Source organism: Cherax quadricarinatus, chromosome 81, assembly GCF_038502225.1.
Source record: "Cherax quadricarinatus isolate ZL_2023a chromosome 81, ASM3850222v1, whole genome shotgun sequence".
Lineage (NCBI taxonomy): Eukaryota > Metazoa > Arthropoda > Malacostraca > Decapoda > Parastacidae > Cherax > Cherax quadricarinatus.
The window spans coordinates 639,142-661,244 of NC_091372.1; the positions used below are offsets into that span (position 1 = coordinate 639,142).

At 38.5% G+C, this 22,103-nt stretch overlaps 1 protein-coding gene across 1 annotated transcript in view; it reads left to right on the top strand.

The window, feature by feature from the left end:
* Positions 1–3,350: 3,350 nt before the first annotated feature.
* The window catches only part of Uba3 (Ubiquitin-like activating enzyme 3), a gene marked incomplete at its 5' end in the record, with an annotated part of 42,189 nt that continues 23,436 nt past the window's right edge, over positions 3,351–22,103 (top strand). Inside the window, 3 exon segments of the mRNA XM_070102253.1 lie at positions 3,351–3,498; positions 5,276–5,392; positions 19,111–19,294. Coding sequence (XP_069958354.1) covers positions 3,351–3,498; positions 5,276–5,392; positions 19,111–19,294 — 449 coding nt within the window.

Below are 22,103 nucleotides of genomic sequence, written 5' to 3' on the forward strand. Positions count from 1 at the left end.
GAAGGCATATAGAAAAATGAAGTTCATAATAACGTTTATTACTATTCAGTATGTCATTACACTCACTTAAGGCATCAGCTAACAAGAGACTACATTCTAACTACTTCTGTTGAGTAGTCAACCAGTGCATCTTGTTAGATTGCCACATGAACTGTGAACTTGGCTTAGCCTTAACATTGTCAGGCACAAGGCTTTTGTAAATGATACACGAGCATTGGTTTTGCACATTAAATGCTCCCATGAGTGGGAACAGGTTCAGTTATATCTGCCCTTAGGCTTCTCTTACTGAGTATTCACTTTTAGCTTAAGTCTTCCTAAAAGGCTTTGCATAAATATGTCTTATTGGAAAATAAATTATTTTGTTATTTTTTTTTTATCATTCATCATCATCATTTGTCATTGTTGTCATTATCATCTCAATGTTGGAGCAGAGAAGTGATGAGTTTGTGTTGTCATTGATGTCCTTGGAAACAAGTGTTGCACTTCTACTGGAGGTGTTACCTGCATCACCTCCCCTTCCCTGCCTCACTCTGTATTATCTTCAGTACTAGTCAGTGCTGTTGCTGTTGTTAGCTAAGTGTAAATAGACTAACAGTCAGATACCTATTTACTGCAGGGTGAACATGTTCAGTGGGTGTAAGGAGACTAATACTCAAGTACCTATTTAGTTTTAGATGAACTGAGTCAGCAGGAGTTAACTACCTGTGGGTAGTTTTGAGGGTTGTCTTCCCTGCTGCTCAGTCTTGAACCATGCTTGGTCAGTTATGTTGTTGGTAGTTGGTGAATTCTTTCCAATGTAGACACCACAGCCAGGCTTACCAGAAATATTGCAAAGAAACTTGTCATGCTCTTTCCTGAAGTTAGAAAGTGGTTTGTGTTTGTTTTTAATTTTCTTTATCTGTGAAAGTAAGATGTTAAATCTCTTGGACTCTCTTTGTTCAGTGAGGTTTTCCCTCTTGAATGTGCTTATGATTTTTATTTTGGGCATTTTTGTACCCTCTGCCACGTCTCCTACTTTTGTAAGGGCGTTATTTGAAGGTGCCAATTTGGACCTTTTTTTTTTTCATCAAATCGGCCATATCCCACCGAGGCAGGATGACCTAATAATAAAAACAAAAGCTTCTCTTTTTAACTTTAGTAATGTATACAGGAGAAGGGGTTACTACCCCCTTGCTCCTGGCATGTTAGTTGCCTCTTATGACATGCATGGTTCATGGAGAAAGAATTTTCTTCCACTTCCTCATGGAGATAAGAGGAAATAAGCAAGAAGAACAACTAGTAAGAAAATAGAAGGAAGCCCAGAGGGGTGTGTATATATATGCGTGTACATGCATGTGTAGTGTGACATAAGTGTAAGTAGAAGTAGCAAGATGTACCTGAAATCTTGCATGTTTATGAGACAGGAAAAAAGACACCAGTATCCTACCATCATGTAAAACAATTATAGGCATTCGTTTTACACTCGCTTGACATGACAGTAGTACCTCCCTGGGCAGTTGCTGTCTACCAACCTACTACCTAGAAGTTTGGACCTTGTCCTTCCAAAATTTTCCAGGTGTAAATTTTACAGAGGTGAACCATAGAATTAATAAAGGGAAAAAGATGAGTGGTGTATTGAGGCATCTGTGGAGTCAAAGACCCTTATCCATGGAGGCTAAATGGAGATTGTACCAAAGAACACCAAAAACACAAAGTTAGCTCAAATTAAATTTTGAGCTAAAGTTGTTGCTCATTTTCTCTAAGAGGTAGAAATTAATGACACTTATGTTTAAACTGTTTGTACAGTGTAGAAGTAGTGCAGGCACTGTACTTTCTGCCTCCTGGACTGTAACATCCTCACCCATCCTTCATAGTGCAGGCACTGTACTTTCTGCCTCCAGGACTGTAACATCCTCACCCATCCTTCATAGTGCAGGCACTGTACTTTCTGCCTCCTGGACTGTAACACCTTCACCCATCCTTCATAGTGCAGGCACTGTACTTTCTGCCTCCAGGACTGTAACATCCTCACCCATCCTTCATAGTGCAGGTGCTGTACTTTCTGCCTCCAGGACTGTAACATCCTCACCCATCCTTCATAGTGCAGGCACTGTACTTTCTGCCTCCAGGACTGTAACATCCTCACCCATCCTTCATAGTGCAGGCACTGTACTTCCTGCCTCCAGGACTGTAACATCCTCACCCATCCTTCATAGTGCAGGTGCTGTACTTCCTGCCTCCAGGACTGCTACATCCTCACCCATCCTTCAGAGTGCAGGCACTGTACTTCCTGCCTCTAGGACTGCTACATCCTCACCCATCCTTCAGAGTGCAGGCACTGTACTTCCTGCCTCTAGGACTGCTACATCCTCACCCATCCTTCAGAGTGCAGGCACTGTACTTCCTGCCTCCAGGACTGTAACATCCTCACCCATCCTTCATAGTGCAGGCACTGTACTTTCTGCCTCCTGGACTGTAACATCCTCACCCATCCTTCATAGTGCAGGCACTGTACTTTCTGCCTCCTGGACTGTAACATCCTCACCCATCCTTCATAGTGCAGGCACTGTACTTCCTGCCTCCAGATCTGCTACATCCTCACCCATCCTTCAGAGTGCAGGCACTGTACTTCCTGCCTCCAGATCTGCTACATCCTCACCCATCCTTCAGAGTGCAGGCACTGTACTTCCTGCCTCCAGATCTGCTACATCCTCACCCATCCTTCAGAGTGCAGGCACTGTACTTCCTGCCTCCAGATCTGCTACATCCTCACCCATCCTTCAGAGTGCAGGCACTGTACTTCCTTCCACTATTCCTGGGCTGAATCCTACCCCATAAATGTTGAAAGATTGGATAGTTAGTCAGTCAGTTATCTTATAAAGTTCTTCTGTGTGTTGCATTTTTTTTTTCATAATTACAGTTAAAAAGACTTCGTAATACATGTTATTAAATTTTGGATGCACATTTTTCAGTTGTTTTTGAAAAATATAACAGTAGCAAATAACTTTATAGGAGAGTGTTCTTGAAAAAATTAAGTGTAACTTACACTTGTCAGTTGTCAATAATAACCCACATGGAGACAGAAACATCGGAGGTTCAGTGATTTGTATATTTTGACCCACTTCTGGGACCCTCTTTAGTATCTGTTGAGGAGGATCCCAAAAATGGATCAAAATATACAGATCAATCAACCTTCTGTGTTTCTGTCTCCATGTTGGTTATTATTGAGAGTGTTCTTATGCACTGTATATTTTTTTAATTATTTTAAAAGCCAATATTTATGCAGGTTGAAATTAAAATTTGTGATTTTATTTTTGGCAGCCATAAAAACTACTTACACTAGTGTATAACATCCTTAACAAATTTCTCAGCTACTACAACAAGATCCAAGACTTTGATGATGAATTCTATCGCAGTTTCCACTTAGTAGTAAGCGGCTTAGATTCCATTGTTGCTCGAAGGTGGATTAATGGCATGTTGCTCTCTCTTCTCTCTTATGAAGATGGCATGCTAGACCATGTAAGTTATTGACTTTTGACAGTCACTTCTCTTAACCCTTAAACAGTCCAAACAAATCGACATTCAAATTCGTATTGCTACGAAAGTAGATCTACTTTTTTTACACATTTTCAAATGTAACCAAAAAAATGTAGATAAAAGTTTTTTTACACATTTTCAAATGTAACCAAAAAAATGTAGATAAAAGTTTTTTTACACATTTTCAAATGTAACCAAAAAAATGTAGATAAAAGTTTTTTTACACATTTTCAAATGTAACAAAAAAAAATGTAGATAAAAGTTTTTTACACATTTTCAAATGTAACCAAAAAAATGTAGATAAAAGTTTTTTTACACATTTTCAAATGTAACCAAAAAAATGTAGATAAAAGTTTTTTTACACATTTTCAAATGTAACAAAAAAAAAATGTAGATAAAAGTTTTTTACACATTTTCAAATGTAACCAAAAAAATGTAGATAAAAGTTTTTTTACACATTTTCAAATGTAACAAAAAAAAATGTAGATAAAAGTTTTTTACACATTTTCAAATGTAACCAAAAAAATGTAGATAAAAGTTTTTTTACACATTTTCAAATGTAACCAAAAAAATGTAGATAAAAGTTTTTTTACACATTTTCAAATGTAACAAAAAAAAATGTAGATAAAAGTTTTTTACACATTTTCAAATGTAACAAAAAAAAGATCTACATTTTTTTACATACTTTCAGATGTTGAAAAAACGTATATATACGTTTGGACCATTTAAGGGTTAAAGCTCTGTATAATGGAATTTTTTTCACAAATGCTGTTAAAAAGTACATTAATAATTGTATAATGTGCTTTTTCAGTCACATTTACAAAAAATTGCTCTAAATACAGGAGCATCTTGTGTAATGATAATAATAATACTCCATGGGACAAGTGAAGAAGAATTCTTCCTCTGTAAACCATTCATATCATAAGAAGTGACTAAAATGCCAGGAGCTAGGGGGTAGTTTATCTGGAGTTATCTGGAGAGAGTTCCGGGGGTCAACGCCCCCGCGGCCCGGTCTGTGACCAGGCCTCCTTAGGTCAGTGTCCCAGGATGCGACCCACACCAGTCACTAACACCCAGGTACCCATTTTACTGATGGGGAACATAGACAACAGGTGGAAAGAAACACGTCCAATGTTTCTACTCTGGCTGGGAATCGAACCCAGGCCCTCACCGTGTGAAGCCAGAGCTTTAACCACCAGGCCACCAGAGTCCCTTCTCCTGCATAAATTACTAAATGTAAAGAGAATCATTTCTTCTTTTTCAGGTCACCCTTCCTCAGTGGGAGACATGTCACACAACACTAATAATGTTATTATTACTATTATTATTACATTATTATATAAGGGTTGATGTGCTGTTGGAGTGTATGCAAGGTAACATTTATGAAAGATTCGGGGAAAACCAGTTGACTGGACTCTAGTGTTAAAGGCGGGAAGTACAGTGCCTGCATTCTCAAGGAGGGACGATGTTGCAATTCAGAGTGACATCTGAATTGTGATTTTATGAGGCCTGGTCACAGACTGGGTCATGGGGGTGTTGACCCCTAAAACCCTCTCCAGGTATACTCCAGGTATTAGCATGTTTCTTGTAAGAAAGGAATTGAATGAATGATGGCATCTGTGTTTCCTTTTCTTTTGTGTGTGTGTGTGCTTTTTGAAAAATATCATATTACTGTATTATGAGGGAAGTATCGACAGAAAACAAGTTATAAAATACTTAGGGTAAATTGAAATTGTAAAGCATCATTTACTTCTTGCAGAGTTCTGTAATTCCATTGGTTGATGGAGGAACAGAAGGTTTCAAAGGTAATGCAAGAGTCATCCTGCCGGGTCTTACTCCATGCATCGAGTGTACTCTTGATCTCTTCCCTCCGCAGGTCAGTCTTACTCTGGTACTGATGAGAATGTTTTCAGAGTACCGTAGAGTAGACCAGTGATGAAGTAACGTACAGTAGATTAATGGCACAGTAACATACAGTAGATTAGTGACATGGTAACATAGAGTAGATTAGTGACACAGTAACATACAGTAGATTAGTGACAAAATTTGCAAGAATTTTATTCAGGGGAGATAATGGTTTGTGATGTTTTATGTGAATGTTTCTGGTAACATATGTCTGTCTGTGGCACTCTTACCACATGTCTGTATGTGTCTAACACTCGCCTGTGTGGCTCCCTCACCACATGTCTGTGGCTCCCTCACCACTTGTCTGTGGCTCCCTCACCACTTGTCTGTGGCTCCCTCACCACATGTCTGTGGCTCCCTCACCACATATCTGTATGTCTGTGGCTCCCTCACCACATGTCTGTATGTGTCTGGCATACGCACCACATGTCTGTATGTGTCTGGCATACGCACCACATGTCTGTATGTGTCTGGCATACGCACCACATGTCTGTATGTGTCTGGCACTGACATGTCATCATAACATAGTTTACAACTGTGGCATCATCATCTCCATGTTCTTTGTTTTGAAAATCTTCCCTATCTGTTCTTCTGTATCCTTTTTATTATCTTATTTGTTGTAATTCTTGTATCTTTCTTCCTCCTGGCAACTGGGACTAGGGGCTTCTTGCATGTTGATGAACACAGAGTTCCATGAGTCTGGGCCTGAGGCAGAGTGCATGGACATGTCATCCATTGCTTTTTCAAAGCCATGTGGTGTTAGGATAATAGAGATACAGTAGACCCCTGGTTTTCGTCCTTAATCCGTTCCAGATGGTCGGCTGAAATTCGAAATGGATGAAAATCGAAGTAATGTTTCCCATAAGAAATAATGTAAATCCAATTAAACCGTTTCAGACACCCAAAAATATTAACAAAAAATAAATTTTATAGAGAATAACTATAGTGTTGCAGCTCATCAGTGGTTAACTCTTCCCTGTGGTTGTCCACCAACTCTTCCACATCCTGGCCACTCACATCCAGCCCCCATGGACTTCCCCAAAGCCACAATAGATTCCACAACAGGTGTAGGGTTATCAAGTTTACATTAACTTACATTAAGTGAGTAATAGAACTAGGCATTAAAAAACAAAAAGTAAAATACATACACAGAACATTCATTACTTACCTTAAAATATTTGTAGTCTTAATGTAGGGCGAGAGGTGAGTAGTATTTATTTGTAGTCCCAGGCGGACTACATCCCACGCAGATGTAGTCTGCCTTGGCTATACCTACTGGCCCACAGCCATATTATTACCATCGACATACCATGTTCACAGAGTTTAATTGTTTCTAACAACTAACTTAAGATGCCTTTATAAACAAAGGGAGAATTAATGAATAATTCATGCTGAGGATTGTAAACAAAAGTGGAGTGGGGGAGTGACTGGGCCATACGTGCATTCATACAGTTTTCTCTAATGCTGGATCAGAGAAAATGTAATGTTTTCCCTCCACTGACTCACCCCTTGATAGCATATAAACATTGCATGCTTATATGCTATGTAATGTGTTTCTTTTATAATTTTGAAGAAAATATCATAGATGGATTAATGAAAATGTCAATATTAACCTAAAATAAGACATTTAATGTACCCTGTGCCCAAGAGTGATTATTATTAAACATATATCTCATATAAACATTGCATGTTTATATGCTACGTAACGTGTTTCTTATATGATTTTGAAGAAAATATCATAGATGGATTAATGAAAATGTCTGTATTAATCTAAAATAAGACATTTAACGTGCCCAAGAGTGAATCATGAATGTATGAGCAGCCCAGGCGCACATGTCTGGTACCGACGATTTCTGAGCGAATGTACGAAACCCGGGGGAAAATTTCGCCAAAAAAAGTGCTCGAAATCCTAATACGATTTCCCCACCAGACGAAAACCAGGGGTCCACTGTATTTTGAATTGTGGAAAAATCATATTTAATGCTTTCTACACTTTTATCTCATTTTTTAAAGTTTTCTAGCTTATTCTCGCGTTTTCTAGTTGCAGCCGGCATGTTATTGTGTCTTATAATTTTGGGCTAACATACAGTAATTGTGTGTGTGTGTGTACTTGCCTAATTGTACTCGCCTATTTGTGGTTGCAGAGGTTGAGACTCAGCTCCTGGCCCCACCTCTTCACCGACCGCTACTAGGTCCTCTCTCCCCCTGCTCCATGAGCTTCATCATACCTCGTCTTAAAACTATGTATAGTTCCTGCCTCCACTACATCGCTTACCAGACTATTCCACTTCCTAACTACTCTGTGACTGAAGAAATACTTCCTAACATCCCTTTGACTCATCTGAGTCTTCAGCTTCTAATTGTGACCCCATGTTTCTGTGTCCCATCTCTGGAACATCCTGTCTCTGTCCACCTTGTCTATTCCACGCAGTATTTTGTATGCCGTTATCATGTCTCCCCTGGCCCTCCTGTCCTCCAGTGTTGTCAGACTGATTTCCCTTAACCTTTCTTCATAGGACATTTTCCTTAGCTCTGGAACTAGCCTTGTTGCAAACCTTTGCACTTACTCTAATTTACTGACGTGTTTGACCAGGTGTGGGTTCCAAACTGGTGCTGCGTACTCCAGTATGGGCCTGACGTACACAGTGTATAAAGTCTTGAACGATTCCTTACTGAGGTACCGGAACGCTATTCTCAGGTTTGCGAAGAGCACATATGCTGCAGCGGTTATCTGGTTAATGTGTGCTTCTGGCGATGTACTCGGTATTATACTCACTCCTAGGTCTTTCTCCTTGAGTGATGTTTGCAGCCTTTGGCCACCTAGCCTATACTCTGTCTGCGGTCTTCTTTGCCCTCCTCCGATCTTCATGACTTTGCATTTGGCGGGGTTAAATTCTAGGAGCCAGTTTCTGGACCACACATCCAGCCTGTCCAGGTCTCTTTGTAGACCTGTCTGGTCCACGTCTGATTTAATTCTCCTCATTAACTTCACATCATCTGCAAACAGGGACACTTCTGAGTCTATCCCTTCCGTCATGTCGTTCACATATACCAAGAATAGCACTGGTCCCAGGACTGACCCCTGTGGGACCCCGCTCGTCACTGGCCCCCACTATGATACCTCATCACGGGCCCCCACTGTGATACCTCATCACGGACCATGACTCGCTGTTGCCTCCCTGTTAGGTATTCTCTGATCCATTGCAGCGCCCTTCCTGTTATACGTGCCTGTTCCTCTAGCTTCTGTACTAATCTCTTGTGAGGAACTGTGTCGAAGGCCTTCTTGCAGTCCAAGAAAATACAATCAACCCACCCCTCCCTCTCATTTCTTACTTCAGTTACCTTGTCATAAAACTCTAGTAGGTTTGTGACACAGGATGTGTGTGTGTGTGTGTGTACTCACCTAGTTGAGGTTGCAGGGATCGAGTCCGAGCTCCTGGCCCCGCCTCTTCACTGGTCGCTACTAGGTCACTCTCCCTGAACCGTGAGCTTTATCATACCTCTGCTTAAACCTATGTATGGATCCTGCCTCCACTACATCGCTTCCCAAACTATTCCACTTCCTGACTACTCTGTGGCTGAAGAAATACTTCCTAACATCCCTGTGATTCATCTGTGTGTGTGTGTGTGTGTGTGTGTGTGTGTGTGTGTGTGTGTGTGTGTGTGTGTGTGTGTGTGTGTGTGTGTGTGTGTGTGTGTGTTTATTTATTTATTTTATGTATTATGTTGGTCTCACAGGCTACAAAAGTTACTTGAAAAAACAAAATAGTATTAGAAACGAAAATAAAAAATAGAATAAAAATAAAAATAATATTACCGAGTGAACGGCAGTCGCTGAAGTTGGCATAAGTGGTTTACTTTCTGTCATCTTCATGCCTCTATGTCTTGGTAAGTAGTGATCGCAAATTTTTTTTTCTTTTAAAACAATCAGAAAAATATTCTTAAGATTTTGGTAAGGAAATTTTTTTTTTTTTTTTAATATTTTTCGACACTGAGAGCAGGTTTGTGATCAGAGGTCTCGACAGTGAAAAGTTTAATATGGCATCCTCAAGACTAATAAGACACTTTTAGTGATTTTAATGTGTACTTGCACGCCAGCACAATGTGTAAGTTTATTTAGGTACAGGTACACATAAGTATAATTATCAGAGTATAAAACATGAAATACAGTGGTCCCTCGTTTTTCGTAATTAATCCGTTCCTGAAGGAGCTACTATAAACGAAATTTACGATTTGCGAATCAATTTTCTCCATAAGAAATAATGTAAATACAATTAATCCGTTCCTGACACCCAGAAGTATTAAAACAAAAAAATTTTTTACATGAAATATACATGTAGTACATAAACAGTACAATGGGAAATGATGAATGAAACATTAACAGCATAACACTTACCTTTATTGGAGATTCTTCTTAGTGTATGGGAGACTGGAGGAGGAGAGAGATTGGATTGTTTACAGTTTGGAAGGGGAATCCCCTTCCAGCAACACCTCAGGTACCAATTGCTTCTCTGGGGTTGCTTCTCTTCTCTGTTTTTTAATGCCACTAGGACCACCTTGAGAGTCACTCTAGTCCTGTCTCACAAAGTAACTGTGGAGAGAGCTCTGTTTCTGGCATCTCTTTAACACTTCCCTAAAATGGCCCAAGACTTTGTCACTGTACATATTTCTCACCTTCTTTACCACAGGCTTGACACTGGGGGCTTTCTTTGGAGCCATGGTAGCTTATTTAGTACTTGCAAGCACTAAAATGAGTGGAATATTATGAAATATTTCATAGGAGCACTTGAGGGGACCTTCACTCACTCGTAAACAATGCCAGACTGGCTGGGTAGGGAGGCCGCCCCGGCTCACACCGTGCGTATGCGTCCTGGACGAACTACTATTCGCGAGTCAACCTATGAAAAGCGAGTCCATGTTTATACGAAAATACCCCTATGATTGGCGAAATTTACAATTGCCGAGAACTATGAAAAGCGAGGGACCACTGTAACTTTAAAACACTTGAAATTTTGGAAAGTTTCCAGACATAATGTAGAGATGCTGTGCTCACAGAGCTCACAGAGAATGTAAACAACCGTGTGGGACGTGGTGACCGTATTAGAAAGTCAGGTGGGGGGAGCCGTATAGCGAGTTTTGATCATAATTTAAAATGTCTGTATTAGTAGAACACCGTAGGACGAAACACTGCAAAGTGGGGTCTGACTGTATTTAATTTTTTATGCCCCTATTTGTTTTAACAATAAAGAATTGACAATCATCTCTTTTATAAAGCTTCTCAGTAAATGCTCTTGAATAAGTTCCTGTGAAAACAAATGGTGCATACCATGAAGGCATTTCCACGCTGTCTTCAATTTTGAATGTACCTTTTTAATTGAATTTAAAAAATATCACACTGTATAGAGGAGCACTAATTACCCAACAAAAGGCTGCAGTTAGAATGATAACAAATTCTCACTACAGGCAGCACACTCCACCAATATTCAAAACACTCAACCTACTCACCATACAAAACATCCATACTTATTACTGCACCTATTACATGCATAGAACACTTAACTCTGATATTAACCCTCCCCTCAAACATCTTCTTGCCAACCTCAACAGAACACATGACCATAACACAAGACACAGATCACTCTTTGATGTTCCTCGTGTCCATCTCACGCTATGCAAAAACTCAATGCACATAAAAGACCCTAAAATCTGGAATTCATTACCTGTAAATATAAAAGAAACACTACCTGTTTATAAATTCAAGTCTCTTCTCAAAGTTCACTTACTCACCCAAAACCAAATAAATACTGAATAACTGAACCTTATAAATTGTATGTCTTAAATGTTTCTCACAATTATATCACATAAATGTTAAACCTAAGACCCAATCTAACTTTGTTATTTTTTAAATGCACTACCTAACAGAATACTCCATTCTATTGAATGTACAGCAATGCATGAAACCATATGACCTGTCTTTGTAATACTCATTTGTGCTGTTGTTGTTATCTGTTTACAATAATGTTTTATCACTGATTACATCATTGCTTAGTTAATCTTAAGTTAATTTTAAGCCAGCCCGTAATGCTATGCATACAAGTGGCTTTGGCATGCTGCTCTTACCTGTATTTTTTTGTACCTCTGTATGTATGTTCAAATTATTAAATAAATAAATAAATAAATAAATAAATAAAGCATGGTGGCTCAAAAAAGAAGAAAGCCTTAGAAAGCTTTTTTTACATTTAGTAACTTATATAAGAGATGGGGTTCCTAGCCCCTTGTTCCCAGCATTTAACCCTTTCAGGGTCCAAGGCCCAAATCTGGAGTCACGCACCAGTGTCCAAGAATTTTCAAAAAAAAAATTTGTTATTTTTTCTTATGAAATCGTAGAGAATCTTTTTGTGAAGGTAATAAAACAAAAAGTACGAAATTTGGTGGAAAATTGACGAAATTATGCTCTCGCGAATTTTAATGTGTCAGCGATATTTACGAATCGGCGATTTTGCCGACTTTGACTCCCATTTTAGGCCAATTACATTATTCCAATCAACCAAATTCTTAGCTATTTCACTAGTATTACTTCTATTCTATCGATTGAGCACAAGAAATCGCCAAGTCAACTGTTTCAACTACAAAATAAAGTGATCGGAAATTGTTAATTTGGGCAATTTAACACAAAGTTCAAAATATTCCAATTTCAAAATAGGGTCCAGAATGAACAATGTAGGCATTCCTGGCACTAAACTAACATTTCCTCTGTTCATTAGTTATGTTTTGAGGCTTTACAAATAAATTCCATTTTGATTTTTTATTCACATAATGAATTTTTATTCACACCAAAAAATAGAAGATTTACTGTTATGCAATACTGTAATAATTGTATAAATATCATCACCATATTTGTGAATGTATATTAGACCCACCAGCTGAAGTGTATTAGACGTGTGAGGTCGTTTGTTTACTCTTGAATATCGGCAAAAATTTAACATTTCTGCTACTTTGAGCTCAGTTTCAAGCCATTTCCAGTGCTAAAACCAATCAAAATCATCTCTATTTCTGTAATATGTCTTCCATTCTATCAAATGAGACCAAGAAATCGCAAATACAACTATAAAAAACATACGAAAAAACACTGCAAAGTTGCTGTTTTAATCGAAAAATCATGATTTCATTTTTTTTCTCTCATTATACACAGTGTGCTGCAGGATCTGTTTTATGTGGTGCACACATACCACATAGATGTATTCTCTCATATCTAGGCCCAAATGTACCACTCACAGTTTATCAGAGTGAGCTGAGCTCATGGCGTAGATCTACGGTTTGGACCCTGAACGTAAAGCCGTAGATCTACGGGACGGACCCTGAAAGGGTTAATAATTTGATTGGAGAAGGAGTCACTAGCACCTTCCCAGCATTTAATAATTTGTACAGGAGGAGTTACTAGCACCTTGTTCCCAGCATTTAATAATTTATACAGGAGAAGGTGTTACTAGCACCTTGTTCCCAGCATTTAATAATTTATACAGGAGAAGGGGTTACTAGCACCTTGTTCCCAGCATTTAATAATTTATACAGGAGAAGGTGTTACTAGCGCCTTGTTCCCAGCATTTAATAATTTGATAGGAGAAGGAGTCACTAGCACCTTCCCAGCATTTAATAATTTGTACAGGAGGAGTTACTAGCACCTTGTTCCCAGCATTTAATAATTTATACAGAAGGTGTTACTAGCACCTTGTTCCCAGCATTTAATAATTTGATAGGAGAAGGAGTCACTAGCACCTTCCCAGCATTTAATAATTTGTACAGGAGGAGTTACTAGCACCTTGTTCCCAGCATTTAATAATTTATACAGGAGAAGGTGTTACTAGCACCTTGTTCCCAGCATTTAATAATTTATACAGGAGAAGGGGTTACTAGCACCTTGTTCCCAGCATTTAATAATTTATACAGGAGAAGGGGTTACTAGCACCTTGTTCCCAGCATTTAATAATTTATACAGGAGAAGGTGTTACTAGCACCTTGTTCCCAGCATTTAATAATTTGATAGGAGAAGGAGTCACTAGCACCTTCCCAGCATTTAATAATTTGTACAGGAGGAGTTACTAGCACCTTGTTCCCAGCATTTAATAATTTATACAGGAGAAGGTGTTACTAGCACCTTGTTCCCAGCATTTAATAATTTATGCAGGAGAAGGTGTTACTAGCACCTTGTTCCCAGCATTTAATAATTTATACAGGAGAAGGGGTTACTAGCACCTTGTTCCCAGCATTTAATAATTTATACAGGAGAAGGGGTTATTAGCACCTTGTTCCCAGCATTTAATAATTTATACAGGAGAAGGTGTTACTAGCACCTTGTTCCCAGCATTTAATAATTTCTACAGGAGAAGGGGTTACTAGCACCTTGTTCTCAGCATTTAGTAATTTATACTGGAGAAGAGTTTACTGGCACCTTGCTCTCAGCATTTAGTAATTTATACAGGAGAAGGGGTTACTAGCACCTTGTTCTCAGCATTTAATAATTTATACAGGAGAAGGTGTTACTAGCACCTTGTTCCCAGCATTCAGTAATTTATACAGAAGGGGTTACTAGCACCTTGTTCCTGGCATTCAGTAATTTATACAGGAGAAGGGGTTACTAGCACCTTGTTTGCAGCATTTAATAATTTATACAGGAGAAGGGGTTACTAGCACCTTGTTCCCAGCATTCAGTAGTTTATACAGGAGAAGGGGTTACTAGCACCTTGTTCCCAGCATTTAATAATTTATACAGGAGAAGGGGTTACTAGCACCTTGTTCCCAATATTCAGTAATTCATACATAAGGGGTTACTAGCACCTTGTTCCCAGCATTCAGTAATTTATACAGGAGAAGGGGTTACTAGCACCTTGTTCCCAATATTCAGTAATTCATACATAAGGGGTTACTAGCACCTTGTTCCTAGCATTCAGTAATTTATACAGAAGGGGTTACTAGCACCTTGTTCCCACCATTCAGTAATTTATACAGGAGAAGGGGTTACTAGCACCTTGTTCCTAGCATTCAGTAATTTATACAGGAGAAGGGGTTACTAGCACCTTGTTCCCACCATTCAGTAATTTATACAGGAGAAGGGGTTACTAGCACCTTGTTCCCAGCATTCAGTAATTTATACAGGAGAAGGGGTTACTAGCACCTTGGTCCTGGCATTTTAGTCACCTCTTATGAAGGATATTAACCCTTTGAGGGTTTCGGCCGTACTAGTATGGCTTACGACCCAGGGTTTTTGACGTACTAGTACGCCTAAATTCCAGTGCCTTCAAATCTAATGAGAGAAAGCTGGTAGGCCTACATATGAAAGAATGGGTCTGTGGTCAGTGTGCGCAGTATAAAAAAAATCCTGCAGCACACAGTGCGTAATGAGAAAAAAAAACTTTGACCGTGTTTTTGGAATAAAACAGCGACTTTGCACTGTATTTTCGTATGGTGTTTATTGTTGTATTCTAGTTTTCTTGTTCTCATTTTATAGAATGGAAGACATATTACAGAAATTGAGGTGATTTTGACTGGTTTTACAATGAAAAGTACCTTGAAATTGAGTGCAAAGTAGCAGAAATGTTCGATTTTTATCAAAGTTCAAAAGTAAACAAATCATGCCAGGCATCCAATACACATCAACTGGTGAGTCTAATATTCTTTCACAAGAGCGCTGATATTATTTATACCATTTCTACACTAATGCAGTAGTCTGCATAACAGTAAATCTTCTATTTTTTGTAAGAATAAAAATTCAAAGTGGAAAGCCAAAGAAATATAAGAGAGGCCTGGGGATGTGACTAACGAACAGAGAACTTGTTATTTTAGTGCCGGGAATGTCTTCTTTGTTTATTCTGGACCCTATTTGGAAATTGGCATCTTTTGAAATTTGTGTGAAATTGGCAAAATTGCTAAATTCTGACCACTTTATTGGATGGTTGAAATTGGTAAATGGGTGGTTTCTTGCACTCATTCAATAGAAAAAATGGAGTTCTAGCGAAATAGTTATGATTTTTGTCGACTAGTACATTGGAATTGGTCGAAAATAGGGCTCAAAGTGGGCAAAATCGCCGATACTTAAACATCGTCAAGACCGCTAACTTCGCGAGAGCTTAATTCCGTATGTTTTCCATCAAATTTCATACTTTTGGTGTCATTATGATCGGGAAAAGATTCTCTATCTTTTCATAAGAAAAAATAATTTTTTTTTTTTTTTTGAAATTTGGCCGACCTTGAGAACAAGTTTCGGAGTGGGCCTGTCGACCCTCAAAGGGTTAAAAGTTTTATTACTTGAATTGTCATTGTAATTAAATTTCTTCTTTACATATCTGTTGTAAAACTCAGGGTTTATATACTTAGGACAGTCACTGCATTATATTCTCATGACTCCATATATCTTCATTGAGTTTTCATGAACTTAAATATAACTACTCCATAACTAGTGTAGTGTATGTTTTATATTAAGTCTCCCCAGAATACATTGCATAGTTTGAGCTTTGCCATGTAGTATACAGTCGGCTCAAAATGCATTGCATGGCTTTAAGCTTTGCCATGTAATATAGTCAGCTCAAAATGCATTGCATACTAGTGGCTTTCCCTTTGTAGCTGCCAATGTTTTATTACATATAAACTACATTATTTGTGTATTGCATAAAGTGTACAGTAGGGTTATTATTGAAAGAATTAGGGGTAAGACAGAATGCAGGATTGCAGATGAGCAAGGAGGTTTTAGAGTGGGTAGGGGATGTGTAGATCAAGTGTTTACATTGAAGCATATATGTGAACAGTATTTATATAAAGGTAGGGAAGTTTTTATTGTATTTATGGATTTAGAAAGGCATATGATAGAGTGGATAGGGGAGCAATGTGGCAGATGTTGCAAGTATATGGAATAGGTGGTAAGTTACTAAATGCTGTAAAGAGTTTTTATGAGGATAGTGAGGCTCAGGTTAGGGTGTGTAGAAGAGAGGGAGACTACTTCCCAGTAAAAGTAGGGCTTAGACAGGGATGTGTAATGTCACTATGGTTGTTTAATATATTTATAGATGGGGTTGTAAAAGAAGTAAATGCTAGGGTGTTTGGGAGAGAGGTGGGATTAAATTAGGGGGAATCAGATACAAAATGGGAATTGACACAGTTGCTTTTTGCTGATGATACTGTGCTTATGGAAGATTCTAAAGAAAAATTGCAAAGGTTAGTGGATGAATTTGGAAGTGTGTGTAAAGGTAGAAAGTTGAAAGTGAACATAGAAAAGAGTAAGGTGATGAGGGTATCAAATGATTTAGATAAAGAAAATTTGGATATTAAATTGGGGAGGAGGAGTATGGAAGAAGTGAATGTCTTCAGATATTTGGGAGTTGACTTGTCAGTGGATGGATTTATGAAGGATGAGGTTAATCATAGAATTGATGAAGGAAAAAAGGTGAGTAGTGCATTGAGGTATATGTGGAGACAAAAAATTTTGTCTATGGAGGCAAAGAAGGGAATGTATGAAAGTATAGTAGTACCAACACTTATATGGGTGTGAAGCTTGGGTTGTAAATGCTGCAGCAAGGAGGCAGTTGGAGGCAGTGGAGATGTCCTGTCTAAGGGCAATGTGTGGTGTAAATATTATGCAGAAAATTCAGAGTATGGAAATTAGAAGGTGTGGAGTTAATAAAAGTATTAGAGGGCTGAAGAGGGGTTGTTGAGGTGGTTTGGTCATTTAGAGAGAATGGATCAAAGTAGAATGACATGGAGAGCGTATAAATCTGTAGGGGGAGAAAGGTGGGGTAGGGGGTTGTCCTCGAAAAGTTTGGAGGGAGGGGGGTAAAGAAGGATTTGTGGGCGAGGGGCTTGGACTTCCAGCAAGCGTGTGTGATCGTGTTAGATAGGAGTGAATGGAGACGAATGGTGTTTGGGACCTGACGAGCTGTTGGAGTGTGACAAGGGTAATATTTAGTGAAGGGATTCAGGGAAACCGGGTATTTTTATATAGTCGGACTTGAGTCCTGGAAATGGGAAGTACAATGCCTGCAATTTAAAAGAAGGGTTCGGGATATTAGCAGTTTGGAGGGATATGTTGTGTATCTTTATACGTATATACTTCTAAACAGTTGTATTCTGAGCACCTCTGCAAAAACAGTGATTATGTGTGAGTGAGGTGATGATGAAAGTATTTTCTTTTTGGGGATTTTCTTTCTTTTTGGGTCACCCTGCCTCGGTGGGTCACCCTGCCTCGGTGGGTCACCCTGCCTCGGTGGGTCATCCTGCCTCTGTGGGTCATCCTGCCTCGGTGGGTCACCCTGCCTCGGTGGGTCACCCTGCCTCGGTGGGTCACCCTGCCTCGGTGGGTCACCCTGCCTCGGTGGGTCACCCTGCCTCGGTGGGAGACGGCCGACTCGTTAAAAAAAAAAAAATACATTATTTGTGTATTGCATAAAGAAACAAAAATTTGTATTTGTAAACCCCCCTCTATGTAATGCAATGTTTTGCAAATAAAGTTGGAAAGAGACTTCCAAAATTGAATAACACTTGAGAAGATCCTCATAGTACGTGTTATTCAGTTTTGGATGAACTTTTTTAAGTGCATGTGCAAAAAAAAAAAAAAAAATGTAATAAAAATAATAATGAAAATATATAATATCTTTATTTACTACAAGTACACATGTACAGTGTACAAGGTATACAGACCATAACTGACATTAGTAACATACTACTATATAGAAAGCCGCTTGTTATGCTGAGCATTTCGGGCATATTAGGTCAGTTTTGCCCCAGGATGCGACCCACACTAGTTCACTAACACCCAGGTACCTATTTTACTGATGGGTGAACATAGACAACAGTGTAAAGAAACATGCCCAGTGTTTCTACCCTCACTGGGAATTGAATCCAGACCCTCACCTTTATTAGAGAGCTTACATATAATAATCTACAATTAATACTAAGTTGTGGGAAATAAATCTTTATTACTGCTGTTCATTTTAGGTTTTTAATATTTTTGTATCTATAATGGGTAAAAAAATGCTTATGTTGATGAATAAAAACAAAAAGACACTTTAGATAGCAAGAATGTTTTATTGTTATACATCATGCACCAGGTGGTAATTATCATGCATATATTTTTGTGTTGTTGATTATCATGCGTGTTTCATTTTGTGTTGATTATCATGCATGTTTCTTTTTGTGTTGTTGATTATCATTCATATTTCTTTTGTGTTGATTATCATTCATATTTGTTTTTTGTTGATTATCATGCATGTTTCTTTTTGTGTTGTTGATTATCATTCATATTTCTTTTTTGTTGATTATCATTCATGTTTGTTTTTGTGTTGTTGATTATCATTCATATTTGTTTTTTGTTGATTATCATTCATATTTGTTTTTTGTTGATTATCATTCATATTTGTTTTTTGTTGATTATCATTCATATTTCTTTTTTGTTGATTATCATGCATGTTTCTTTTTGTGTTGTTGATTATCATTCATATTTCTTTTTTGTTGATTATCATTCATGTTTGTTTTTTCTTGATTATCATTCATATTTCTTTTTTGTTGATTATCATTCATATTTCTTTTTTGTTGATTATCATTCATATTTCTTTTTTGTTGATTATCATTCATATTTCTTTTTTGTTGATTATCATTCATGTTTTTGTGCTGTTGATTAACAAACATATTATTTTTATCATACAGGTGAATTTCCCTCTATGTACGATCGCACACACTCCTCGTCTGCCGGAACACTGTATTGAGTACGTCCGCATTCTTCTCTGGCCCAAAGAAAATCCATTCAACGAAGACTTGCCTATCGATGGTGATGACCCACAGCACATTAATTGGATTTTTGAGAAGGCCCAGAAGAGAGCGGCCGAGTACGGTGAGTCATGCTCGCTCGGTGTTTGTTATGACCTTGTTTGTTCCAGTACAGGTAGTTCTTTTGCATGTGTGTTAGTTACAGATGGGCCCCAATTATACAGCAGGTTAAGTTCTGGACTACTGCTGCACAGCAAAAATTGTTGTAAGGTGAATCATAGCCTTTTTTCACTTCTAAAAGTATATAAAAGCCTGATAACATGTTTACACTATCATTTATTAAGTGAGCAATAGAGCTAGGCCTAAAAAATACATATACAGTGGACCCTCACCTAACGATATTAATTGGTACCCAAGAACGAATATTGTTAGGCAAGTTTTTTAGCGTTAGCCGAGGCAAAATGTTAGTGTTAAAATGTATCGTTAGGCGAATTTAACGTTATGCGATGCGTTCGTTAGGCGAGGGTCCACTGTACAGTATATATTTTCATCCTTCACTTATAGTGAGTGGTATACCTAAAGAGGGTTTCAGGGGTCAACGCCCCCGTGGCCTGGTCTGTGAATAAATGAAGAATGGGTATAATTGAAAATCTCCGTATTAGTGATGTGCTGTAAAATGAAGCACTGATCACGGGTTCTAACCCCACCTGTGGTATGGTTTGCCTGCCTTTTTTTAGTTACCAGTTATCAAAGGCACTTGTGTAACTACTGACTGTCAAAGACAGTTGTGTAAGTACTGATTGTCAAAGACAGGTTGTGTTAATACTGATTGTCAAAGACAGGTTGTGTTACTACTGATTGTCAAAGACAGTTGTTTAAGTACTGATTGTCAAAGACAGTTGTGTAAGTACTAATTGTCAAAGACATTTGTGTCAGTACTAATTGTCAAAGACAGTTGTGTCAGTACTAATTGTCAAAGACAGTTGTGTCAGTACTAATTGTCAAAGACAGTTGTGTCAGTACTAATTGTCAAAGACAGTTGTGTCAGTACTAATTGTCAAAGACAGTTGTGTCAGTACTAATTGTCAAAGACAGTTGTGTAAGTACTAATTGTCAAAGACAGTTGTGCAAGTACTAGAAAAGACAGTTGTGTAAGTACTAATTGTCAAAGGCACTTGTCAGTAGGCACTGGGCCTGTTTTGTATGTGTGTGTACATGTGTACTCACTGATTTCTGTTTGTGGTGGTTGACATTTGGCTCCTGGCCCCTACCTTGACATCACTAATGTCTAGCTTCTTGGGTCTCATCATGTCTACTAATGAAGCTGTGTTTTGTATATACCTCCACCACTGCCTCATACACGTCATACCACATTTCAACCAGATTTGCACTAAAGAAATACTTCCTGACATCCCTGTGGTTTACCTGTGTCTTGGTCAATTTTGTCATATCTATCTTTACTATTATGTCTGTTTTGCATATCTTGTCTATTTTATTTATCTTGTTTGTTTTGACTATCATGGATACCTGTTTTGTCTATCTTATCGGTCCTTTGTATTTTGTCTGTCTTATTATTTCCCACAGTATTTTGTATGTTGTGATCATATCTCATCTGTGATCCACCAGGGACTCTCAGAAGGAAAGGGAGGGGGGGGGGGGATTGCCTTGCTACTGATGAAGGGCTCTTAATGCAAGGAATTGGAGCTCTCCTCCCTCCCTGGGAGTAAACCTGATTACCTCTCATTCCCATTTACTGGTTTAGTGCTTCCCCTTGATTATAATGATAGTGTGGTTCATTCCTCGCAGTGTCAGCACCAGTTTTGCTCAAGTATTGCAATCACACAGGCTGTAATTTTTTTTGTAACCCCTCTACTATAAATTTTATTAATTATAAAATTTTTGCTACCCTCTTTTTTGTATTAATGTACAGTAGGACCCCCGTATCCATGGGGGATATGTTCCAAGGACCTGCCGTGGATACCAAAACCACAGATGAAAATGAAAATGTTGATTTTCTTGCAGAGCTTACAATGTGTGGTTTACATATTATAAAATATTAATTAGCAAACCCTGTAAGTCCTATACATATCTATTGTAAAGTTTAATTGATAAATTATGTACAATAAGTGGAAAATTATTACTTTTTCAATGATGGGAAGCACTTCATGACTTTTCTTAGGCTTTGAAGAATTGACATTATTATTATTATAATCATGGGGGAGTGCTAAACCCATAGGATTATACAGCTCCTGGGGGGGGAGGGATATTGGAAGGTATTCAGACTTAATTCAGGGAATTGGAGCACAGATCCAATTCCCTAGATCAAGAGCCCCTCACCAGCAACAAGGAACCTCCCTTAAGGGGCAAAGAACTGACAGCTTCTCTACTTTTACACTTTGGGACCATTATTTTGCAAAATTAAGAGGTATTTTTGGGCCACAGTGAACAGTGGATAGCTGAAACCACGGATACCAAATCAGTATATATGAGGGTTCTACAGGCCCGGTGGCCTGGTGGCTAAAGCTCCCGCTTCACACACGGAGGGCCCGGGTTCGATTCCCGGCGGGTGGAAACATTTCGACACGTTTCCTTACACCTGTTGTCCTGTTCACCTAGCAGCAAATAGGTACCTGGGTGTTAGTCGACTGGTGTGGGTCGCATCCTGGGGGACAAGATTAAGGACCCCAATGGAAATAAGTTAGACAGTCCTCGATGACGCACTGTCTTTCTTGGGTTATCCTGGGTGGCTAACCCCCCGGGGTTAAAAATCCGAACGAAATCTTATCTTATCTTATCTTAAAACTGACCACTCCATAACCTGTGTGTAAGCATTAGGATTAGTCTGCGTGAAATGCTCAGGCATGTTAGTAGCTTTCCTTGTGCTTAATGAGATTTTCCTGTATGTAACTACACCTTGCAAAGAAATAAATTTT